This window comes from Grampus griseus, assembly GCF_964374135.1.
Source record: "Grampus griseus genome assembly, chromosome: 12".
Classification (NCBI taxonomy): Eukaryota; Metazoa; Chordata; class Mammalia; order Artiodactyla; family Delphinidae; genus Grampus; species Grampus griseus.
In genome coordinates this window covers 21767470-21791932 of record NC_139006.1, presented here as the reverse complement: position 1 = coordinate 21791932, position 24463 = coordinate 21767470, and the positions used below count along the sequence as shown (strand labels likewise).

Below are 24463 nucleotides of genomic sequence, written 5' to 3'. Positions count from 1 at the left end.
CGTATAAAGGTGCTGAACACACAATGTCAAATGCATTTAAGTAAAAGCATACAATAGGTACAAAGAAAAGCATTCTACGTCAAGTGTGGGACAAGCCTTGGCAACCAGGACAACCTGAACAGCAGACGGCCTTCTGGGTAGAATCCAGGGAAGGTGCTCCTAACTGGGAGGATGAAACAAGATAACACAGGTGAAAGTTCATGGGGGCCCCTAAAGCATGTGGAAGATTTGCTGGAACCTGAGCATCAGAGTGGGATGCCGCTCTAGAAAGACCAGCACCTGGGAACACCAAGACCCAAGTTCTAACCCCAGCTCCTCTCGTGACCAAAGGCTTGAGGAGCCTGCCCACAGCGCCCTCACTGTAAAAGGAGAGCAAAGCCACAGCATTCCAGGGTGCCCTCCAGCTCAATCAAGGACTCTTGCAGTCAAAAGAAACCAAGGAGCAAAAAGAGAGAAGGGACAAAGATCATAATGAAGGCACAGGCCAAATGGCTCTAGAAAATGAAAGCACCTATGTCAAAGTGAAGAGAACACTCTGGTCACCCTAGGGCCAGTGCAGCCCTCCCCGGTAGCAGAACTTGAGGCTCACATGGTCTGGTGAAGTGTCATAAAGCCACTAATGGCCATCTGAAACGCAAATGGCTGAGAAAGGAGCGAACAGAGACCTGCCAAGTGCAACTTAAAAGCTTTCAGCTCCAGAACTTCCAGCGATAGAACGGATGGCAAACGTCAATACCCACAGGGCCCAGGCACTGGTAGACACCGGATCGCTACAGTGCGCGCAGCAAGCTGCAGCAACGCAACAGAGGCTTATAAACTGGGGCCTGTGTCCCATCTGAAGAGGGCAGCTGTTATTCCACTGGGGCAGGCTGTCGCCACGTGGGAATGTGGGTCCAACGTTGCCAGATCTTTTCATTTTTCAGGAAGAGCCAAAGCTCCAGATTATTATGTAAAATTTCTAGATTTTTTTAACAGGGATCAAACAAAATAGCAAGAATTCATTTTCAGCCCATGGGCCTGCTGTTTGGAGGCACCCTGACGGTCTGGTGCTTGGCTCTAATGCATCTCTGCCCACCACAAACTGACGGCATCACTCTGAATGAAAGGACGGGGAAAGAGACAGGGCAGAAAACATCAAGTGCAGCAGCACCCACCTGGGCCACAATCAGTTGCCACGGGGTATGCTGACAGCACAGTGGTCCCTCCCGTGAGGTCGCCTCTAGGCCTCGGAGCATGGCCATCTGCCTGGCCAGCCGATGTGTCCCTGCCCAGAACACTAGGGTAGCAGCTCCTGGATTGTGCTCAGATACGCCTACAAGGGAGGGACCCAGGTACCACGCCAGGTACCTTCCCTTCGATGCGGACATTGGTCATAACTCGGATCCTCATGGCAGAGGGAAAAAGCCAGTACTTTACCATTTACTAAGTGATAGGAATATATAGCCTTTCACTTTTATGAAATTGTTTTCTGATGTGGGTTTGTTTTTTTTTTAAGAAACAGATACTACCCATTGTGAGTGGGTGTGTGTGGACCTGGTTGGGGAGTGTAAACTAGATCCACTCTTCTGCAGAGCAAACTGACAATACATAACAAGAGCATGAAAAATGTTTATACCTCTCGACCCAGTGGTCCCAATTCTAGAACTTGATTCTTTGAAGACAATCAAGAGACAGAGAAAAGATGTTCCTCACAGCATTACTTACAATAAAGAAAAACAAGACACTAAAAATGTTTCAGAGTATTTATTAGTAAGAGGAAAATACTTAAGGTACATGAAGGGTTATAAACACTATGTAATGTTTTTTCCAATTTTCTTAAAAATCCCTCCAAGCTCATAGTAAAAAAAGAAAGGAAATCTATACCAAAACACAAAAGGTTAACAGAGTATGTGTAGGCAGCGGGATTGATTTTCTTTTTCATACTTTTCTGTATTTTCCAAGTATTCTACAATAAATATGCATTATTTTTATAATTAAAAAATAAGTTAGATGATTTATTTTTAAAGGAAAATTTTGGCCCTGACAAGAAGTAATGTAAAATGAATCTATTCTAACATTTTTGCCCAAATTGTATCAAAATACACCCAGGTCCTTAAGCAAGAAGGTCAGTGAGCTTTGTCTTCAAGTGACCCAAGTTCACTCCCAGCTCTGTGGCCTTGAGAAGCTTACTTACACTCTCAGCCCTGGTTTCCTCTGTTAAGTGCAGCTAATTCAACTGCCCAAATATGTATGGGAGAAATCATGAAAATGACATCTGTAAATCACAAACTGTATTGTGGGTGTATATGTTTCTTCTCTAGGCTGTATTCATGGTAAGAACTCAATAAATGTCTGCTGACAAGTTAGGGTATTCAGTTTAAGTAGAAAATCAAGTTTTAATTAAATTCTTACAGCACTGAATGGCTTCCCATACACACACCTAATCGAGCACCACCCCTACTCTCCTATTTTTAAAATGCAGCAGCTTCTGCACCAGGAGACCAGAAGTCCCCATTCCAACATAAATTCCCCCGTGAAACTTCTAGAATCATCAAAGTCTGTTTTCACCAAATGAGCTCTACACACTGAGTTTCTAAACAACCATAACAGACTGGCTGCTGGGGAAAGAAGGGGGTTAATATCAAGTCTTACAACACATCTTAAGGGTAATAAAAATAAAATGCTCTCCCTTGAACCACAATAGGCCAGCTGACCTCATTCTCTTCACACTATCATGAGTCAACAGAGCCGCTAAAAGTCAGATTTTAAAACATCTCATTCAAGCTGCAAATGGAACAAAGAACCTCTACTCTTTACAGCCTCCCCATCCTGTTTGACAGGTATAAAGGCACGTCTCCACGAAGGGGTTATCAGCTTTAACCTCAAAGGTAGGTAAAAAAATGAGTCAGAAAGGGCCAGAAGGCGCAAATCCATGTACTGTGTCATTACAGACGTTTTTCTTCAGAATGGGTTGCCCAGGCCTACACATAGCACCAGGGCCAGACGTACCCTCAGTATCCCATAGGCGTGTTCCACCAGAGGACCTGTGGTTGGCACGCTGTCCGCCCCCTCCACTCAGCTGCATGCAGGCAGGGCCAGTGTCTCACTCGTCCCCACCTGCTGCCTCACCCCGCACAGGGTCTGGGGACAGAAGGCAGCAGTGAATGCCTGTCCATTACGGAAATGCAGACCTATGGGAAGGTTTAACAGCCAGAAGGATGGCATGAGCGGGGAGAAGCCACAGCTTTAGGTTCTTACAATCTTTTAAATCAAATTTCAAATCACAAGGAACATGCAGACTGTGTAAAGTAAGAAAGGTGATGGACACAGGATGGGGCCTCTTTGGAAAAAGCCATGCAGGCTCCGAAATGGCTCTAAAAAGCTGGCCACAGGAAGGAGGTGTGTCTCACGTCAGAAATCCCTTTAAATGCCAGAGCGCCATGGCCATTCCAACTTTCCCAAAGCCAAACAACAACGGATGTGCCACGGAGCGACGGTTGTGTACTCAAGTCACTGGTCCCTCTTCCCAACCTTGGCAGAATGGCTCTTTGTGGAAAAAACAAGGTAGAATGAGACTGTGTGATTAAAAAAAGAAGAAAGAGAGAAAAGGGGAAGGAGGGAAGAAAGGAAGGAAGGAAGGAAGGAAGGGCGGGAGGCAGGGAGGGAAGAGATCTCTAAGAGTGGAGGGTTTCCTCAGTTGAAGTTACAGACTCATTTCTTGGTCCATCAGTCTGGATTACTGACTCTAAATTCCACCATCAGCTGCCATAATCTCACCCCAAGCAGAAGAAAGTGCCAAGTGAAGCAGTCTTGTAAAAACAGAAATGGCTTAGAATCACACAGACCTGGGTTTGAATCTGATCCCTGCTACCGACCTGCTCAGTGACTTCACCTCTCTGAGCTTAGTTTCTTCATCTGAAAACCTGGGGCATCCCATTTACCTCGTCCGTTAAGTGTAAGCACAGCACTGGCCCAAGGCCTGGCATGCAGAAGCATATGATCATTACTACCTATTTTTAAAAGCTCTGACAGAGGAAAACTGAGCAATTCAAAATCTAAATTAAAGGAGAAAAGCAACCACTTAAACCCAATGTGCAGATTTAGAAGGTCTGGCTTTCCCCAAGTATACACCTGATCATAAAGCACGCTTCTCTGTTGGCTCTCCCTGGCACACTCAGACGAGGTGCAGCCGAGGATGACATAAAGGCCCAAGCCTGGAAGTCAGGAGACCCAGACAGTTCTCCAGGGTCATCTATACCTCACCATGTGGCCCTGGCCCTTCGCTTCTTTGGAACTTCGTCTCCTTATCGAACACATTAAAGGGCTGAGTCTGGTTCTTCGGATTATTAAGATGGATTTAAAAGTCATTTTTGTCATGAACTGCAAATCCGCATCGTCCAGACGTGGGAAACGCCATCAAGAAGCAAAGTTTTCACATGACATATATTCAGGTTAATGATGATTCTGAATACCAAACCTTTATAGTTATTCCCAGGGACACTAGGGTTTGGCTGTGAACTATTCTCCATGTGTCTGTCCATCCATAACAGCTGTCCACATTAGGGCTTTCTCAATTATCAGTGTTTTACCACGAAAAGCACGTCTTCAGACCTTTATGTCAGGTACCCTGCCCCTGAACATGTGCACACACACAGGTCACTTTCATACAACCTGGTATTATAATATCAGTGGGTCCACCAGAACCATTCTTTGCATCTAATCAAGCAAGTTTCTGTAAATAACAACCAAGAAGGAAAGCTAATCCCAGCATGTATAGCCAAAGCAAATGACGTTGTTCTCATCGATTAATCCAAGCCCATTAAGACCCACTGTCTGCCTGGTGTCCACTCTGAATCCATCATTCATTCACTAATAGTGAGTGTCTGATAAGCAGCAGGTACCAGGGACCCAGGGATGAACAAAAGCAAATAGGCCTGTGCCCAGGTCCACAAGGAAGATGTAAGGAGTTGCTCTTAAGGCATTTCAACATCGACGGACACTCCGTTTCATTTTCCAGTGAATTACTGCAAAGGCACAAACATCCGCACTTCGCACTCTCACACCCTGCATTGAGCCTCACCTTCTTGCCCTTCACCAGCTAAATGCAGAAAATTCTTTATTTTTTTTAACTTAAGTATAATTGACCTACAACATTATGTTAGTTCCAGGTACACAACATAATGATTCGATATTAAAATGTACAAAATTCTGGGAGTGACCATCTTCTCACTTCTCCCAAGGATGATGCATTTAACTACTATCAGATAGACGCACAGGAGAGAAGTTAATCCATTAGAGACAATGGATGCCTTCAGGACCAAGGGCTCTATTGTGCAGGGAAACCCAGTTGGGAAGAATTATCATTTATCCACACACGTCTGGCTCTATAAGGGACTGTGAACTCCAGAAGACAACAGCAATACAGTATCTGGTACAGAATAGGGCTTTGGTAGAAATCTATCAAATGAACATGCTCGATGGAAACACATAAACCTGCAGACCTCTCTACAACTCACGCCACTCAAATCCTCAGTGATGCACTACTTGATGACAGGTACTAGGTGAGTGCTTCTTTTTCCTCTTGGAGAGGAGGGGCATCACAGAACCCACCAAGGGGAAAAATTATGTATCTTCTCAGGAAAATGAAAGTGCACATACACGGGATTGTGTGTATAATTTCAGGGGTTCACAGGCGCTCTCTGGAAGTCTGTGTCCCTCGGGTTAAGAACCCCTATGCTAGACTGTTAAAAATTAGACTTGGGACTTCCCTGGTGGTCCAGTGGTAAAGAATCCACCTTCCAATGCAGGGGACACGGGTTCAATCCCTAGTCAGGGAGCTAAGATCCCACATGCCATGGGGCAACTAAGCCTGCACGCCACAACTACTGAGCCCGTGCATCCTGGAGCCCCTGTGCCACAACTAGAGAGAAACCCACGCCACAGCTAAAGATAAGCCCACACACCACAACGAAGAGCCCGCAACGCAGTGAAAGATCCCGCATGCCTCAACGAAGATACCGCATGCTGCAACTAAGACCCAATGCGGCCAAAAAAAATAAAATTAAATAAATAAAATAATTTTAAAAATTAGACGTGAATTAATGTCAAGACCTAGCCGGCCAAGTCCTATTTATTTGGCGATAATAGGAAGAAAGGGGCCAGAAAGACCTGGGTTTCAACCCAGGTTTTATCATGCGCTAGATGTGTGAGGTCGAATAAGTCAAATCGCCTTTCTCAGCCTCAGTTTCCTCATCTGTGAAATGGGTTAACAACAGTTGTTGAGTCCATGTTAAAGTAATGATTAGATGAGCAAACACATGACGTGCTTGGCACAGTGCCCGGTACAAAATAAATGCTCCTAAATGGAAGCCATCACCACCCTCTCTAGTCTCCAGACCCCACACTTACCTCCCACTCCCATCTTCATCTCCATACAGAGCTGTATTAGTAACCCCCAGGGCATCTCAAAGAACAAGACAGAAAATAAGTGCCCCTAAGAATTCACCAGGTCACAAAACACAGCCCTAATGTTTTTCCCAAAATCAAATGCTTGGTTTTAACCTATGAAGGCCCTTCTGACAAGACAGTCAGCAGTCCCTTTTTGTGTAAATCCAGGTCAGCTGTCAGCACGCAATTGTTCTATTAGGCCAAGTCAATTTTTAGAGGCAGGCCTGTTAAGTTAACTTAAAATGGAGATGAAAAGAAAGTGATCAAATGCTAAACTGCAGAAACAAACTGACAGGGAAACAAGGCAGAGGAATTAGGTTCCTAAAATTATTGTCTCTGATACCCTTAGTTAACACTGGCTATTTAAGGACCTCACTCAGCCTTTCTAACCTACCACTCAGCTCTCCTCCCACCCCTCATGGCTAAAGGCACTGGCTTAGTTCTTTTTTTTTTTTTTAATAAATGTATTTATTTTTGGCTGCGTTGGCTCTTCATTGCTGTGTGCGGGCTTTCCCTAGCTGCAGCGAGCAGGGACTACCCTTCCTTGCAGTGCGCGGGAGTCTCATTGCAGTGGCTTCTCTTGTTGTGAAGCACGGGCTCTAGGCGCACGGGCTTCAGTAGCTGTAGCACGCAGGCTCAGTAGTTGTGGCTCGCGGGCTCTAGAGTGCAGGCTCAGTAGTTGTGGCGCACGGGCTTAGTTGCTCCGCAGCATGTGGGATCTTCACGAACCAGGGATCGAACCCGCGTCCCCTGCATTAGCAGGCAGATTCTTAACCACTACACCACCAGGGAAGTCCCACTGGCTTAGTTCTTAAATGTTCTCAGCAAGCTGTGCTTTCAAGACCATTCATCACTTAACCCAGGATCCAGAGAGGCCGATTTTAAAGTTACACAAAACCTACCAATCAGATGTCTTCTACAGATGAATTTCTCAAGCATTTCCAAATATCTGACTTCAAGAGGGGAAAAGATGCATTTCCACTTTGAAACAATCTTTCACCTCTATGCAAGTTTTCTTTGTTTGCTTAACCAATCCACATACCCTAGCCAGTGTTTAATTGGGCCTTTATTTAACATCACTAACCATGTGAGTTGAACAACCAAGTCTCAAAGTTTCAGATAAGGATCTCATTAATAGCAACAAATTGGTTCAAAGATGAAATATGTATCAATATGTCTAAGAACCCTTTAAAGTTCCACACTTCAGAACTATGGGAGAAGTGTAATTACTTCCTCCATCATTCACACTGTATGCTTGACACTTAAAAGCAAATGGGCTTTAATGCTGCATGAATAAATAAGATAATAAAAGTAATGAATAGCATTTCATAGCAACACATTGTTTTCACAACTTTCACAGAGGAAGATGTCAAAAAAAAATCTTTTTCCAGAGCACACTGATGACCTTGGGAAAGTTATTTAAGCCTAAAATGCACAAGGAGAGAACCAAGACTCCTGTGACTAATCCCAAGGTTCGAATCTCTCCCTCTCTCTCTCCCTCTCTCTCTCTCTCACTCACAGACACACACACAGACACACACACACACACACAGACACACACACACACACACACACACACACACACACACACACCCCTCCCTAAGCCTCCCCCTACTCCAATTCATGCAGATGAATGAACAGGTACTCTAATTAGGAGTATCTGGGCAAACCAGACTATGATAAGGTATCTACTCTATAAACATACACACACACATACTTCCATTGCATACAATACGGAGGGAAAAAAATCAGTGATACAAACCAATTTCCTATCTTAGAATTCTTAAAGGAGAGTCTCCCAAAACGGTTCTTTTCTCCCCTAAAGCATGAACAACAGGGCTGCGGAATCCCACGGGAAATAACAAAAGCAATCCTATAGGTGCTACTATTTACGTTTCGTTAAAGGAAAATGAACTCTGCTCTGAAGACCATAAAATATTAAATAGCAAGTTATGCAGAGTTTTTTCAAGATAGTAAATAGAAGGAGGCTTGAAAAGTTCAACAAGGGCACTTAGAAAACCTGATTAATCTGAAGCTGAACACCAATTTGTTTCTGGTACATTCTCATTTCTCACGAAAAATGTGACATTCCTTCTCAGCAGTCCTAAAACATCAGCTTTCCTTACAAAAACGTTCTTCAGGGCTGACGGGCCACACCAGTTCCTTCACTCAAGCGTATTCGAAGAAATAATAAAAGCATGCCAGCCTCTGTACACACACAGCCCTAGAAGCCACGCTGAGCTCCTTCTGTGCACACGGAGAGGTTCGGCAAGTAGGCCTCCCAACAAAGTTATCAAAGATATAGAGTGAGAACACCAAGAAATGACTATTCAGACAGCTCAGATAAACTCACCAGCATTACTGCAGTTATAAGGGAATTAAGGACACCTATTAGTGACTGCTTAACAGGTAAACTTATTAAATACCATTTAAGTCATTTTTCTTTACTTAGCAATTGTTGACTTTTTTTTTGGCGAGGCTAATGGACTACAAAGGAGTTAGATAAGCACTTCAAAAAGTTTTAAAAGAGAATAGATTCCTTCTGCCAAATTCACACATTATCTCTCCACTCACAAGGATAAAAGTTACAAATGGTGTGTTTAAACTGCTAATTTTGTATTAAATGGCGAACCCCAGATTATCTCCAAAGCATAGCACTACTCATAACGGATAGCTCGCCAGACAAACTACCAGGGAGAAAGAGTACAAGTTAAAAAACACTGCAGATAAAAATCGCAAACTTCAAAAGTCTCCTTCAAAAAGTGAAGTGCCACGTTAAAACATCTTTTCTCTTAGAAGGCTGTAAATCAAACATTTTCTATAGGCATCAGGCCACAGTGAAAGCCTCAAAGAGAAACAAGGAGTCACAACGAGTAAGCTTTAAGATTCAAACTGTGCTTGAAGGTTGCGAATGAAATGTGTAGGAATCTTCAGCAAACCATGGTCTCTAAATCTTATAAAGACCGTAATTATAACATTATCAAAACAAAAAAAGTCCAAAATCCTTTAACATATATGTAGTCACAGAACTCAAACAACATGTGTTTTCCCTTCTATTCAACCTGCAGAAGTTTAAGATAGGGATGTAAGGACACACCTCTAAGGGCCAAGCTGCAGGGCTCCCTGTCCTAACCACGCAGGCCTTTGAGTCTGCACCAGGAGAGGGGAAAGGAAAGGCTGCTTGCAGTTATTCCACTCGGTCCCCCTCTCTTCATTCATAAGTCATCCAAGAGTGAAGTGCAGAAGGCCCAAAGCTTAGAGCCCTGCAGCCAACCCTTCTCCCCCAAAAGGTTCAAAGACAAGCCAAACGTTTCAAATCGCCCCCATCCCAGGCACGCATATTAACCGCAGTAAGTGCGCTGGCTGTCTACTAACAAGTTGATAAAATCATAGCCCCGAAGCAGGAAGGCATCTACCCAGTTCACCATCTGCAGAGGCTTGGGCTCAGAGTTCCTCCTTGAAAGAGCGGGGTCAGCTTAAAGCTAGCTCTCCCTAGCCTTTGGAATGCACACCTCTTTCATCTGGAGCAAGGTGGAGGCCCTGTCAGTGAGCGACCCCGTCTCCCGATTTGCAGGCCCTCTGCAGAAGTCCTTGGCCGAGAAGCGGGCAGGCTGCCTCCCTCCCACCCTCTGTAATCTGAGGCACGCAGCGAGGGCTGCCTGCTTCGTCCACTCCAGGGCACCCGCGATCCCCACTCCTCGGCGGGCTCCCGCTGCTCTCCTCCTGCCGCTGCTTGTCCAGAGCCCCACAGGAGGGTCAGCGCCCAGGTGAGGCTGGCGGCAGGTTCCACGGGAGAACCTGATGTTGTGCAGCCCCTCAGACAAGGCTGGCTACTCCCCAAAAGAACATGCACGGGTGGGAAGGACAGCCTGCGACCTGGAACAAGCCAACCCATCCTTCATCACTTATCTTTCCGAAGTTGGCATTCAACAGGTAGTTCCCGGGACTTACACCTGAGGCAAACCGAAAGCCCCAACGGCCCGAGGCGGCTGCCCCAACGTGGGTGCCCGGACCCGGGGTCCCGCTCCCGCTCCCCGGACCCACAGGAGGCCGAGCCCCCACGTGCGCTCGCCCCCCGCAGCGGCGCCCTGGAGGCCGCGTCCCGCCCGCCAGCCAGGGAGGGATGCCGTGGGCCTCCTCGCTGCCCCTCCCGCCCGCCCGCCCGCCAGCCCGCGGCGGGGTCGGCGGGCGCAGCCCCCGGAGCCATCTTGTGGCGGCGGCGGCGCGGGGCCCGGGCGGCGGGCAGCTACCTGCACAATCTCGCCCTCCGCGCTGAGCGTGGCCCCGGCCCGCGAGAAGCGGCCCGTGAGGCCGGTGGTGTAGGTGGTGTAGTCGCCGCTCGGGCTCGACTCGAACAGCACCACCTCCACGAACGCCGTCTCCTTGGCCCGCGCCGTGCCGGGCCCCGCGGCCGCCAGCAACAGCCCGAGCAGCAGCGGCAGCGGCGGCGGCGGCGGCAGGCGGCGGCCGCGGGGGCAGCGGGGGCGGCGGCGGAGGCGGCGGCGGCGGCGGCCCGGGGCCCCTGGGCGCCCGCCCGAGCGCGGCCTCATGGTCCTGCGGCGGGAGGGCGCGGAGGGCGGGCGCGGCCGGGCATAGTCGCGGGCCGGCGGAGGACCGAGCGCGGGCGGACGCCTCACAGCCCCATCGCGGCGGCGGCGGCGGCGGCTTTGTGGGTCGCAGGCTCTGCTCGGCTCCCCCGGGCGTCGCGCTGCGGCCCTTTCATCTGCTCCACGTGAGGGGTTATCCCCGCCCCGGCAACGTCGTGACCCGCTCTCCCCTCCCTCTCAGCGCTCGACCGCCTCTGCAGCCGGGGGGAGAGGGAAGGCGGGGCGGGCGCGCCTGCGGCGGGGGCGGGGCCGGATGGCCGGGCACGCCCCCGTGTTAGCCCCGCCCCTCATCCCAGCCCCGCCTCTCGTCCGCAGCTGCGCTCCTCCCCTTGCTGTCGCACCGCCCACCGTCTCGCTCCGCCCCCTCATCCTCGCCCCGCCCCCACGCTCTAGCTCCACCCCTTGGGTCGAGCTCCGCCCCCACCGCGCTCCGCCCTCCGCGGCAGACATTTCTCCTCGCGGTTGCTGAAGTTCGGCGGGAATGGGCACCGTATTCTGCTCTGGGCCGATGTGCGTCCTCTATGGAGACCCCACGCCTCCTGCTCCCATGCAAGATTTAGATTCTTGTCCTTCCCGGCTCCCCCGCCCCAATCTGCAGTTCCTGGGAGCGGAGCCACTGCACCTGGTCCTCCACCCCCACCCCCACCCCCACCCCCAGGATCGAAAGGGAACGACTCCGGCGGTCTGGGGAGGTGTGCCGCTGGGCCATGACGGGGCGTGTCCGGTTCTTGCACTGGTGTCGCTTAGACAGCTACTCTCAACTGTGTGTGTAGGAGGGGGGCGGGGGTGAGAAAGCCATTAAGTCATTTGGACTCTGATGGAAATAATCTGTCTGCAACCCCAGAGGCTGTAACTGAAACATCCCCCTCGATAGAAGTTCTGAAACTTTGTCTCCTGTGCAGGAGTCCAGAGGATTCCAACACCATCGCACTTTATGCGCAGAGGATAGATGCTAAATTATCATACCTAAGACACGTGCTCTAGGGCCCAGGGTTTCCCAGTCACCCAAAAGATAAACTTTGAATTCTCTTTGGAATATGCCTTTTCCTTCCTCATCTATTCCTCTCTGAGAATCGAACCTTCTTTCAAAATCCAGATTCAATTCCCATTTCCTCTGTGGAGTCTTCCCTGTATGACCAGAATGACTTTGTTCAGATATTTGCAAATAGTTGGTTAAGATGATCTGCTTCTACTTGCTACCACACCCAAAATATTAAAAAGAAAACTCATTGTGAATTGTCTTGGGTAAACAACTTACCAAGGTTACAATTTAAAGTAGAAAAAATGTGGAATAGAAAATACACTTGAAAAAACTCCACAGGTCTGTGTTGCTGCATTTGGACCACCCAGAGCTACTGCTCAGGAGGGAGGCACCTGGAAAAGCAGGGTTTTGAGTATCGTGGCTTTTTAGTTTCTCCAGAACCAAGCCTAACCAGTGCTGACTGGACTGGGCAACATCAGTCCTGACAATGGGCTCCCTCTACATGGCACAGTCCAGTCCTTAACAGGGAGGTCCATCGCTACAGCCCATCCGTGACACGCTGCAATATTTAAAATTCAAGGTCACCATCAACTGATGAATGGATAAACAAAATGTGGTATATCCATACAATGGCATATTATTCTTCAAGGAATGAAGTACTGATGCATGCTGCAACATGGATGAACCTTGAAAACATGCTGAGTGAAAGAATCCAATCACAAAGGACCACATAGTACATGATTCCATTTATATGAAATGTCCAAATTAGGCAAATCTACAGAGACAGAAAGTAGATTAGTGGTTGCCAGGGACCGGGAGGAGGCAGGAATGGGTAGTGGCTGCTAATGGGTTTCTTCTGGGGGTGATGAAAATGTTCCAGAATTAGATAATGGTGATGGTTGCACAACTCTGTAAATACACTAAAAACTACTGAATTGTACACTTTAAAAGGATGAGTTTAATGGTATGAGCATTATATCTCAGTACAGTTGTTCAACAAATACAAAGTCATTAGTGGTCTTTTTCATGCAAACATACACATAACATACAAGATACTGTGTAAGGATATTCTGTGTTCTTTGAAGTCTTAGTTCAAATCTCACACCCTCAGCAAAAACAGCAGTATGCCCCCTGTCCCCCCAATCCCAACCTCCTTTGGCCTGTTCATCCCCCCACCCCATAGCATTTATCACCTCCTCACATACTAAATAACTTGCTTGTTTATTTTTGTCTCTCCTCCATGCGCATAAACACACATGCTGGAGAACAAACTCTATAATGGCAAGGATCTTGTCTTGTTCACTGACTTAGGCTGAGGCTGCCTGGCCCAGAGTCCACACTCAATTATAAATATTTGTTGCATGAATTAATGACTAAATGAATGAGTGATAAGCTCATTGTTGTGTAACCCTCTCATTTTGCAGGCATTTGGGGCAGCTTGTTAACAGCTGTTTAGGAGCACTGGGCTTCATGGAACCAAAATAAACTCTGAACATGGAGAAGAGCAACAGTCTTTCCCTCAGGGACTGTGATGAAAACCCAGTAAAGGGTCAAAAAAGAAACCGGTTTAGATTTTTTAAAATCTGCTTGAAGAAAGGTACAGTTAATAAGACACAGGTCATCAACACAGAGGTAATATTATTCATCTCAACAGTGTAAAGCTGTTTAGAAATGGAGGTGTTTGCTGAGTAATGAAATGTCACCAAAATCTGCTGGGCAGTAAGGGAAGATAGAAGATAACTTCAGATAAGAGGGAAGGCACATAGGCCAGGAGCAAGGGCTGGATCAGCGAGCTGGATCAAGTGATAGGAGTGAAGAGAAGCAATGCACATTCACTATCCTTCAAGGCACATCCCTAATCATCCCGAGTATAACTTGCCTTGCTCCTTTCTCTACTTATCAGACACAGCTCAGATGAAAATAACGGAGAACAGGTGCATCAGCATCAGTTAAAGCTGCCAGCCAGACCTTGAACAAATCTCACTGACTTAGGCCAGAAACCACACAAAGCTTCAGGAAATTTTCTGCCATCAAAGTTCTATTTACATGACCAAATAGCGAAGTTTGGGGATTTCAGATCCATAAAACATATGCTTTAGTACCTAAAGAGACTGTATCTGTTATAGAGAACAGACTTGTGGTTGCCAGGGGGGAGGTGGGGAGGGGAGGGAAGGAATGGGAATTTGGGATTAGCAGAGGCAAACTATTATATATGGGCTGGATAAACAACAAGGTCCTACTGTAGAGCACAGATAACTATATTCAATATCCTGTGACAAACCATAATAGAAAAGAATATGAAAAAGAATATATATATGTATATATTACTGAGTCACTTTGCTGTACAGAAGAAATTAACGCAACATTGTAAATCAACTATGCTTCAATAAAATTTTTAAAAAACAGAGAGAGACTGTATCTGCTTAAATCAAAACAGACATGGATATTCACAGCAGTATTGTCTCCTCTCCCCCTAACCCCAAGCCTTGGGGTGCGGGATCTTAGTTCAACAACCAGGGACCAGGAATCAAACCCACGTCCCCTGCAGTGGAAGAGTGGAAGCACAGAGTCTTAACCACTGAACCACCAGGGAAGTCCCACAGCCGTAATACTTTTAATAATAAAAGACAGGAAACAGTCTAAATGCTTATCAATAGGGGATTAGTTAAATAAATTCTTTTATGATACATCCATTTATTATATCATGGAACACATATTAAATAGTCATTAAAAACAATGAAGAAGCGTTCTATGAACTTACATAGAATGATCTCCAATATATATTGCCCAGTGAAGAAGATGTGCATATGGTTATTCTACAGTGGAGGGGGGTGGTGAGGAGGCAACAGATACATGAGGTATGAACTTGCAAACATGAACAATGTGTGGAAGAAGCTGTAAGAAATGAATAAATGGTTGCCTCTGGAGGCATCTGGGTGACTGGGAGGCAGGGAAAGGAAGGAGACGTACTCTTCCCTGTATACCCTTTGAATGTATTGAATTTGTTCCCTGCACATATATTACCTATTCAAAGGTAATAAAATAAAATAGAGCAACCAACCCGCTAAGTCAACAGATAACATTCATTTTCCATATGCAAACATATTCATTCAATAAACCTTATTTTTAAAAAATTTTTTTGAAAGTCTTTACTGAATTTGTTAAAATATTGCTTCTGTTTTATGTTTTGGCTTTTGGCCGCAAGACATGTGGGATCTTAGCTCCCTGACCAGGGATCTAATTTGTACCCCCTGCACTGGAAGGGCGAAGTCTTAACCACTGGACCACCAGGGAAGTCCCCTCAAAAAAACTATATTGAACACCTTCTACGTGCCACTGGAATATGAAATGGGATTGGCCTACAGTTATGGAAGGTGTTAGCATTAGTGGAATCTAGGTAATGAGAACATGGGACCTCTCTGTACTATTTTTGTAACTTCTTCTTCTAGTTATTTACAAGTAAAAATTAAAATTTTAATAATGGATTGGCCATGGGACTTCCCTGGTGGTCCAGTGATTAAGCCTTCACCTTCCAGTGCAGGGGGTGCACTGGTCAGGGAGATAAGATCCCTGGTCAGGGAGATAAGATCCCACATGCATCGTGGCCAAAAAAGCAAAACATAAAACAGAAGCAATATTTTAACAAATTCAATAAAACTTAAAAAATGGTCCACATCAAAAAAAATCTTTTAAAAAATCAATTGGCAAGTCCCAGTATTCAAGTAGCTTCCTTCCTTTTTCCTTCCTTCCTTTCTTCTCTCCTTCCATCCTTCTGCAAACATTGATATCTCTATGGGGCAGTTAGAGAAGTCATAAAAGATTACAATAAAGTCTACTTTATTTTACAAAGTAATTTTAAGAGTTTGAATCTCATCTTGTTTCTTTAAGGCGATTCAAACTTAAGACATGCTAGCATTCTTCCACAGTATTTATATCTATTTCTGGAAACTTTAATTTATTGTATTTAAAGATCATATAATTCTCTTGAAAGGTACAATAGATGTTACACGGACAAGTAGCGGCAGTTCTTTCAAAACTCTTACAAGTGTCTCTTCCGCCTTTGAAGTATACCATCAATCTATGTCTACTTTGAGCCTTGAGGCAGAAGGCCAATCTGGGCCCGATTCATCAGTGGTTTAAACCCTGCTTCAACCTGTCCCTGATTTGCAATGGCCACCCAACCAGGAGTCACAAACTCAAACAATGCTCCAGGGGCCAGGCAGGGAATGTGACTGAGTGAGGTGGGCCAGGTGTAAGCAAAAATAACCAGCAAGTAAGAAGGTAAATGGCAAAGGGGCCTCAGGCAGGAACACCCTTGGGAGTGGTGGCCTGGGAACGCACGGCCGGTCCAGAGGGCCACTCCCGAGCATCATTGCTCTGGGGAACATGGGCCCAGGTTCACAGATCTTCCAAGTTGTTCAAAACAAGCAAAATTCCAAATGTATTTGTAGTGTCTCCTGGTTTTAAAATGTTTACAATAGATTTAAAATATTTATATTGCTGTGTGGGGCCAAATAAACACACCTACAGGTCCAAAAAGCAACACATTTTGTGCCCAAAAGACACAGACCAGTGACAAAGCAAATGCTGATTGGACCAGGTCGTAAAACTGTTGCTTCTAGGCTGCTAAGTTAGAGGAAAAGGAAGAAACCCTAATATCTGAGAAGTATAAATGCTGCACTATATAAAGGAGATAGCTGTATGTGTGGGCTGCACCTCTGACAACAGGAGGAGCCTATCTTCAGGATGTAATATTCAATTGAGGTGGAAATGTAATCACATACCTACTTGACAAAGAAAGGCTGATAGTAGATAAGGGGGTCATTGGAGCTTTGAAAGATAGATGAGTCAGGTGGCTTTAACACTGATTATACCTCTATTTGAAGGTAAAAAGGGATTGAGTGAAAACACTAGAAGAAAGTAAAGGCCAATCACTTGCTTTTCTCCAACTGTGTGGGACAAAGTGGCTTAGAACAGAGGTGAGTCAATAAGAGAGAAGAGGGATTTGGGGTGAGAATGCAGAAATGCACACTCCATTCATCCTGGCTGGAAAGCCCCATCAGCTTGCAGAGAAGTGGTAATGAACAGGAATTGTTGACTCAGCATCTCTTCCTGTGGGTACCCACCTCTTCCTGGCCCATACCATCTCTCTGCGGCTGTCAAACACAGGACTCAGCTCCCCAGCTTAGGTGGGCATGTGGCCCAGAATGGCCAGAGTACTCCACTCCTCTAGCTACAGTGATTGGTTCAGAGGTAGGCATGTGACCAAAGCAGGGGCAACCAGAGTCTTCCCTAAAATTTGATCTTTTTGGAAACTGAGGGAGAGAAGGTCTGTCTTCCCCCATGGGATCTCAAACCCTAAGGATTATGTAAATTTAAGGTATTTGTGGCTATTTTCCCTAACCACAGAGAAGATGCTGCTACTGTAGGAGAAGAAGGAGAAGCAGAGGCAAGCTGAGATGAGACAAACAAGAATACGAAGGGTACTGGCTGCATCCTTTGATCCCCTGGATCCATCCCTATGACAAAAGACTCATAGGATTTCCCTGGAGGTCCAGTGGGTAAGACTCCGCACTCCCAATGCAGGGGGCCTGGGTTCGATCCTTGGTCAGGGAACTAGATCCCACATGCATGCCGCAACTAAGAGTCCGCATGCTGCAACTAAAAAAAAAATCCTACGTACCACAACTAAGACCCAGTGCAGCCAAAATAAATAAATATATACTTTTTACATCTTTATTGGAGTATAATTGTTTTACAATGGTGTGTTAGTTTCTGCTTTATACCAAAGTGAATCAGTTATACATATGCATATGTTCCCATATCTCTTCCCTCTTGAGGTTCCTTCCTATCCACCCTCCCTATCCCACCCCTCTAGGTGGTCACAAAGCACCGAGCTGATCTCCCTGTGCTATGCGGCTATTTCCCACTAGCTATCTGTTTTACGTTTGGTAGTGTATATATGTCCATGCCACTCTCTCACTTTGTCACAGCTTACCCTTCCCCCTCCCCATATCCTCAAGTTCATTCTCTAGTAGGTCTGTGTCTTTATTCCTGTCTTACCCCTAGGTTCTTCATGACTTTTTTTTCTTAGATTCCATGTATATGTGTTAGCATACGGTATTTGTCTTTCTCTTTCTGACTTACTTCACTCTGTATGACAGACTCTAGGTCCATCCACCTCATCACAAATAGCTCAATTTCATTTCATTTTATGGCTGAGTAATATCCCATTGTATATATGTGCCACATCTTCTTTATCCATTCATCCGATGATGGACACTTAGGTTGTTTCCATCTCCGGGCTATTGTAAATAGAGCTGCAGTGAACATTTTGGTACATGACTCTTTTTGAATTATGGTTTTCTCAGGGTATATGCCCAGTAGTGGGATTGCTGGGTCATATGGTAGTTCTATTTGTAGTTTTTTAAGGAACCTCCATACTGTTCTCCATAGTGGCTGTACCACTTCACATTCCCACCAGCAATGCAAGAGTGTTCCCTTTTCTCCACACCCTCTCCAGCATCTATTGTTTGTAGATTTTTTGATGATGGCCATTCTGACTGGTGTGAGATGATATCTCATTGTAGTTTTGATTTGCATTTCTCTAATGATTAATGATGTTGAGCATTCTTTCATATGTTTGTTGGCACTCTGTACATCTTCTTTGGAGAAATGTCTATTTAGGTCTTCTGCCCATTTTTGGATTGGGTTGTTTGTTTTTTTGTTATTGAGCTGCATGAGCTGCTTATAAATTTTGGAGATTAATCCTTTGTCAGTTGCTTCATTAGCAAATATTTTCTCCCATTCTGAGGGTTGCCTTTTGGTCTTGTTTATAGTTTCCTTTGCTGTGCAAAGGCTTTGAAGTTTCATTAGGTTCCATTTGTTTATTTTTGGTTTTATTTCCATTTCTCTAGGAGGTGGGTCAAAAAGTATCTTGCTGTGATTTATGTCATAAGTGTTCTGCCTATGTTTTCCTCTAAGAGTTTGATAGTTTCTGGCCTTACATTTAGGTCTTTAATCCATTTTGAGCTTATTTTTGTGTATGGTGTTAGGGAGTGTTCTAATCTCATACTTTTACATGTACCTGTCCAGTTTTCCCAGCACCACTTATTGAAGAGGCTGTCCTTTCACCACTGTACGTTCCTGCCTCCTTTATCAAAGATAAGGTGACCATATGTGTGTAGGTTTATCTCTGGGCTTTCTATTCTGTTCCATTGATCTATCTTTCTGTTTTTGTGCCAGTACCATACTGTCTTGATTACTGTAGCTTTGTAGTATAGTCTGAAGTCAGGGAGCCTGATTCCTCCAGCTCCGTTTTTCATTCTCAAGATTGCTTTGGCTATTCGGGGTCTTTTGTTTTTCCATACAAATTGTGAAATTTTTTGTTCTAGTTCTCTGAAAATGCCAGTGGTAGTTTGATAGGGATTGCATTGAATCTGTAGATTGCTTTGGGTAGTAGAGTCATTTTCACAATGTTGATTCTTCCAATCCAAGAACATGGTATATCTCTCCATCTATTTGTAACATCTCTAATTTCTTTCATCAGTGTCTTATAATTTTCTGCATACAGGTCTTTTGTCTCCTTAGGTAGGTTTATTCCTAGATATTTTATTCTTTTTGTTGCAATGGTAAATGGGAGTGTTTTCTTGATTTCACTTTCAGATTTTTCATCATTAGTGTATAGGAATGCCAGAGATTTCTGTGCATTAATTTTGTATCCTGCTACTTTACCAAATTCATTGATTAGCTCTAGTAGTTTTCTGGTAGTAAATAAATAAATATTAAAAAAAAAAAAGACTCATGTCAAATACAACAGTAAAAAAGGTGCCTAGTTCAATGATAGTTGCAGCAGCAGCAATAGGAAGTAAACACACACACACACACACACACACACACAAAGAAACTCTGAGATTGAGGTAGATCGAGAAACCCACATTTTGCTAAAAGCAATTGAGTCAATCAGTTTCATCTTGAGAGCTCTAGTATCTATCACGCCCCCCAAATTTTTGCAAGTCGAGAAAAATGAAAGAATTCCAAAACAAAAGATCTAAAATAAAGAAGTATTCAATATATTAACTGAGTGGATGAATGAATGAATGAATGAATGAGTACATACTCAGACTAGAGTTCCTTGTCATTTCAATTTGAGAAAACTTGGAGGAAATAGCTCACTACATAGAAAACAACAAAACTGTAATCTCCAAAATGTGACATGGAATTCAGAGAGGCCTCACATTTTACTGCTCAAAGGCACCTTAGAAATCATATAAGTGTTGTTTGTTTGACAGATAAGAAAACCAAGACCTAGAACCCACAACAAGCTAATAGATGGACGCAAATTATAGAGTACAGCTTTCCCCAGCCTTCGACATCTCCTCATTTATGTACAAGTGCTGTCTGGCAACAATTAAACACTGGGCACAGAAGTGCTGTGGAAGAGAGAAGTCCCACACTTCTGCTTTATTTGTTTGTGTGTTTGGGGCACTGGCTTGCAGCAGTGCCACCTTCTCCTGCCCTGGTCAGCTGGAGCCTTGAGGGCTGAGGCTGCTGCAGCCTGCCCCAAACACACAAACAAATAAAGAGAAGTGTGGGACTTCTCTCTTCACAGCACTTCTGCCTTTCATACTTATTCCTGCCTCTGGGCATCTTTCCTGTTTTCATCTTAGATAGAAGGAAGAAGAGAAAAATCAAGAAACAGCAACCTGAAATGAATTTCTCATTATTGAATGAGAAAGAGGTTTAAAAGATGCCAAAGAACTGGACTCCCCTGGTGGTCCAGCGGTTAAGACTCCATGCTCCCAGCGCAGGGGGCCCGGGTTTGATCCCTGGTCAGGGAACTAGATCCCACATGCCACAACTAAGACCCGGTGCAGCCAAATAAATAAATATATTTTTAAAAAAAGATACCAAAGAATTGATGATGCAGAGTGGGAACTGGGGCAACCCCTTTAGGAGACAATCTGGCAAAATCTATCAGAATTTAACATTCATTTGCCCTTTGGATCAAACAAGCCCACTAGTGTAAACTTATTCTACAGATTCCCTTACACTTGCTGTAAAGATTTATTTATAAGGATGTTCACTGTAGCACTGTTCATAGAAGCCAAAGAGTGCAAACAACCTGTGTTCACCAATAGAGCGCAAGTTATGGACAAATGATAAGGTAGACAAGATTTGCTTCAAAATAATGCACTGGGGGAGGGAGCAGGGCTGGGGTACAAATGAAACAAGATTGGCCAGATGATGGTAATTACTGAAGCAGGGTGTTGGATACATGGAACTCCCTTTTGCTGTTCTCTTGTATATGTTTGAAATTTTCCATGATAAAAATTTTTAAGTATTTAAATTATGACATGTCCATTAACAGAATATTCTGTATAGGTTAAAAATTATATAGGATGTGCTATATGCACTGATACAGCAAGAGTTCCGAGACATATTGTTACATACAAAATACAGTGTACATTATAACATACACAGTATTTTCCCAATTTATTTTTCTCTCTGGTCCTCAGGTATATAGAATTAAATTAGCCTTGGCACACACATTATTGGTCCATACATGGCCCACTTTTATTTAGTTAGCTAATTAGTTTTAATAATAGAATACCACCCATGATCCCACTGAATTTCATTTTGGATGAAATGAAAACTAGGACCTTGAAAATAACCTATAGGCTATTGTATAATGTGACATGAATTATGTTAAGAGAAGCATTACTCACAAGAGCAAAAACTTGGGAGATAGCCCAAATGCACATCAACATAAGAACGAAATGAATAAATTCTGACATATCTATGCAATGAAATATTATACCAGTCAAAACAAGTAAACTTCAACGACTTAGAACAATATGGATGAATATTAGCAATATAATATTAAGTGAAAAAAAGATCCGCAAAGATTATATTCATTGTGATATCCTTTTATAAAGTTAAAAGTAACTGATTTGGGAAAAAACTCAGCATTATATATTAATGCAATTAAAGTATATAAAAGGAAAGCCAGGGATTCAAGATGAATAACTCAATGGGGGAAGGCAGGGTCATGAGATGGAGGTATCTTATGGTTAGATATCCATTTCTGTAAAACAAACAAACATATATGTATGTATACATTTTTTTTCCCCTGGAATGTACAGAAGAAACTGTTATTCAGAATTGTTTGAATAAAGGAAAAAATTGTAAGTCTGGGATGGGAGAGAGACTAAACATAATCCTTTCTCTTATAACAGAAATCCAACTCAAACAGGCTTAAGCAAAAAAAAAAAAAAAAAAAAAAAAGTGGGGGGTGGATTTAATGATTCACATAACCGCAAGGTCCAGAGATAATTTTGGTTTCAGACACAGCTGAGTTCAGGGGCTCAAAGGATGTTATCAAGCACCTTCTTCCTCCAGCTCTTAGCTCTGCTTTCTTCTATGACGTCATTTTTCTCGGTTTCTACTCAGCAACCCCTTCCAGGGGGCTGTCTTCCAGGCTCACATCATCCACGTTGCCAACACTCCCAGGGAAGGCAGAGCTTCTTTACTCTCGTTTCCACCCCGTCATAACTTGACTCTCATTGGCCAGAGCTGGTTTACGTACACCACAGTGAACCAATCACTATGGCCAGGGGGATGGACTATGCTGATTGACTAGGCCTGGCTCAAGGTGTTCTTTGGACCTGGAGAAGAGGGTCAGTCCCTTCCAGCCACAGGGACTGAGATTGACTGATGACTGGAGGGGGAATGGATGCTGGGCAGGCAAAACCCACAAAAGCAAAACTAGATGCCATAGTCACCTCCTCCTTCCCCGGCTCCCTACCCCTGCATGGACAGGTGTTCCTCCCCTGTTCTCCTGGCACCTTAAGCAGATCCCTTTTAGAATTTCGATCACATTGACAACATTCCTCCATTTGTGTGCCTGTTTCCTCCTACTGGACCGTTTAATTCCTTGAGGACAACGACTATGCCTTTCACTTAGGCAGTAATTCCTGCCAAAATGCCTTACATACAGTTGGCACATTATAAATATTTGCTAAATGAATGAATAGCTTCAGTCTATGCTAAAATAAAGTCCTGACATTCAAACCAACCTGCCTCTTCTGCACCTTCCACAGCCTATAGGTCAGCAACCATCTCTAAGCCTTCATCCTGCTACTCCCTTGGCCTGATTGCCCTCCCTCCACACCCAAAGGGTTCACAATGGAGGGATCTGGAAAGGTTGGCCAACCAGTTTTCTGACAACAAGACCTTGCAGTTGAAATTTCTCTAATATAAACCTCTTGACTAGTCTGCTCAACTTCTCATCTCCACTTTTCTTTCTTTTTTTATAAGGTATTATTATTATTTTAAATTATTTATCTATTTATTTGGCTGATTTGCATCTTAGTTGTGGCAGGCGGGATGCTTGTTGCATCGTGCAGGTTCTTTGTTACAGCGCACGGGCTTCTCTCTAGTTGTGGCGCAGGCTCCAGAGCCCGCGGGCTCAGTAGTTGTGGCATGCAGGCTTAGTTGACCCACGGCACGTGGGATCTTAGTTCCCCGACCAGGGATCGAATCCACGTCCTCCGCATTGGAAGGCAGACTCCTAACCACTGAATCACCAGGGAAGTCCCTCATCTCCACTTAAAGTTAATCCACACTCACTTGAGACTGTTTGAACAAAAGCACCCTCTCTTGCAATAGCTGGTTCTCTGACTGAAGAAGTCAGGACCAGGTGCTAGTGAGTTGATGGGCAGTGTTGGAGCCGGGAGGGCTGGGGAGGCTGTTTCCTACCATGTGAGATGATAAGAGCAACTCCTGTTTGTTGAGCATTTATTATGTGCCAGGCTTTGTGCCAAGGGCTTTGCACGTGTTATCACCTTTGATCCCTCCATGGGAAGCACAGCAACCCCATTTAGTGGTGGGGAAGTGGCATGTGTGCCTGAGGTCGCAGAGGTAATAAATGGTGAGGCTAGGATTGGACCCAGCTCTGATGCTATCACCCTTGCTCTTAACCCAAAAATAGAGGGAGGAATAAAATTAATGTTCAGTTAGAAGTAGAGTTGGGAGACTATGTAATCCCAGAAAAAGAGAGAGAAGGGGTCAGTGGCCTCCTGGTCTCCTGATGGCTTTGCTAGTCCTGGCCCCTGTCCTTTTTTTTTTTTTTTTTTAACAAGTTACATATATCATTACAGAGTCTTGTGGGAAGTTCATAAGCCATTTTTAAAAATTTGTTTATTTATTTATTTTTGGCTGTGTTGGGCCTTCGTTGCTACGCACGGGCTTACTCTAATTGTGGCGAACAGGGCTACTCTTTGTTGCGGTGCACGGGCTTCTCATTGCGGTGGCTTCTCTTATTGCGGAGCATGGGCTCTAGGCGCACAGGCTTCAGTAGTTGCAGCATGCAGGCTCAGTAGTTGTGGCACACGGGCTTAGTTGTACCATGGCATGTGGGATCTTCCTGGACCAGGGATCGAACCCG

At 44.7% G+C, this 24463-nt stretch overlaps 1 protein-coding gene across 1 annotated transcript in view; it reads right to left on the bottom strand.

The window, feature by feature from the left end:
• The window catches only part of ZNRF3 (zinc and ring finger 3), a gene marked incomplete at its 5' end in the record, with an annotated part of 145824 nt that extends 134848 nt beyond the window's left edge, over positions 1 to 10976 (bottom strand). The window contains one exon of the mRNA XM_082667800.1: positions 10677 to 10976. Within this exon, the coding sequence (XP_082523926.1) occupies positions 10677 to 10976 (300 nt within the window). The remainder of the gene's footprint in view (positions 1 to 10676) is intronic.
• Between the last annotated feature and the right edge of the window lie 13487 nt (positions 10977 to 24463).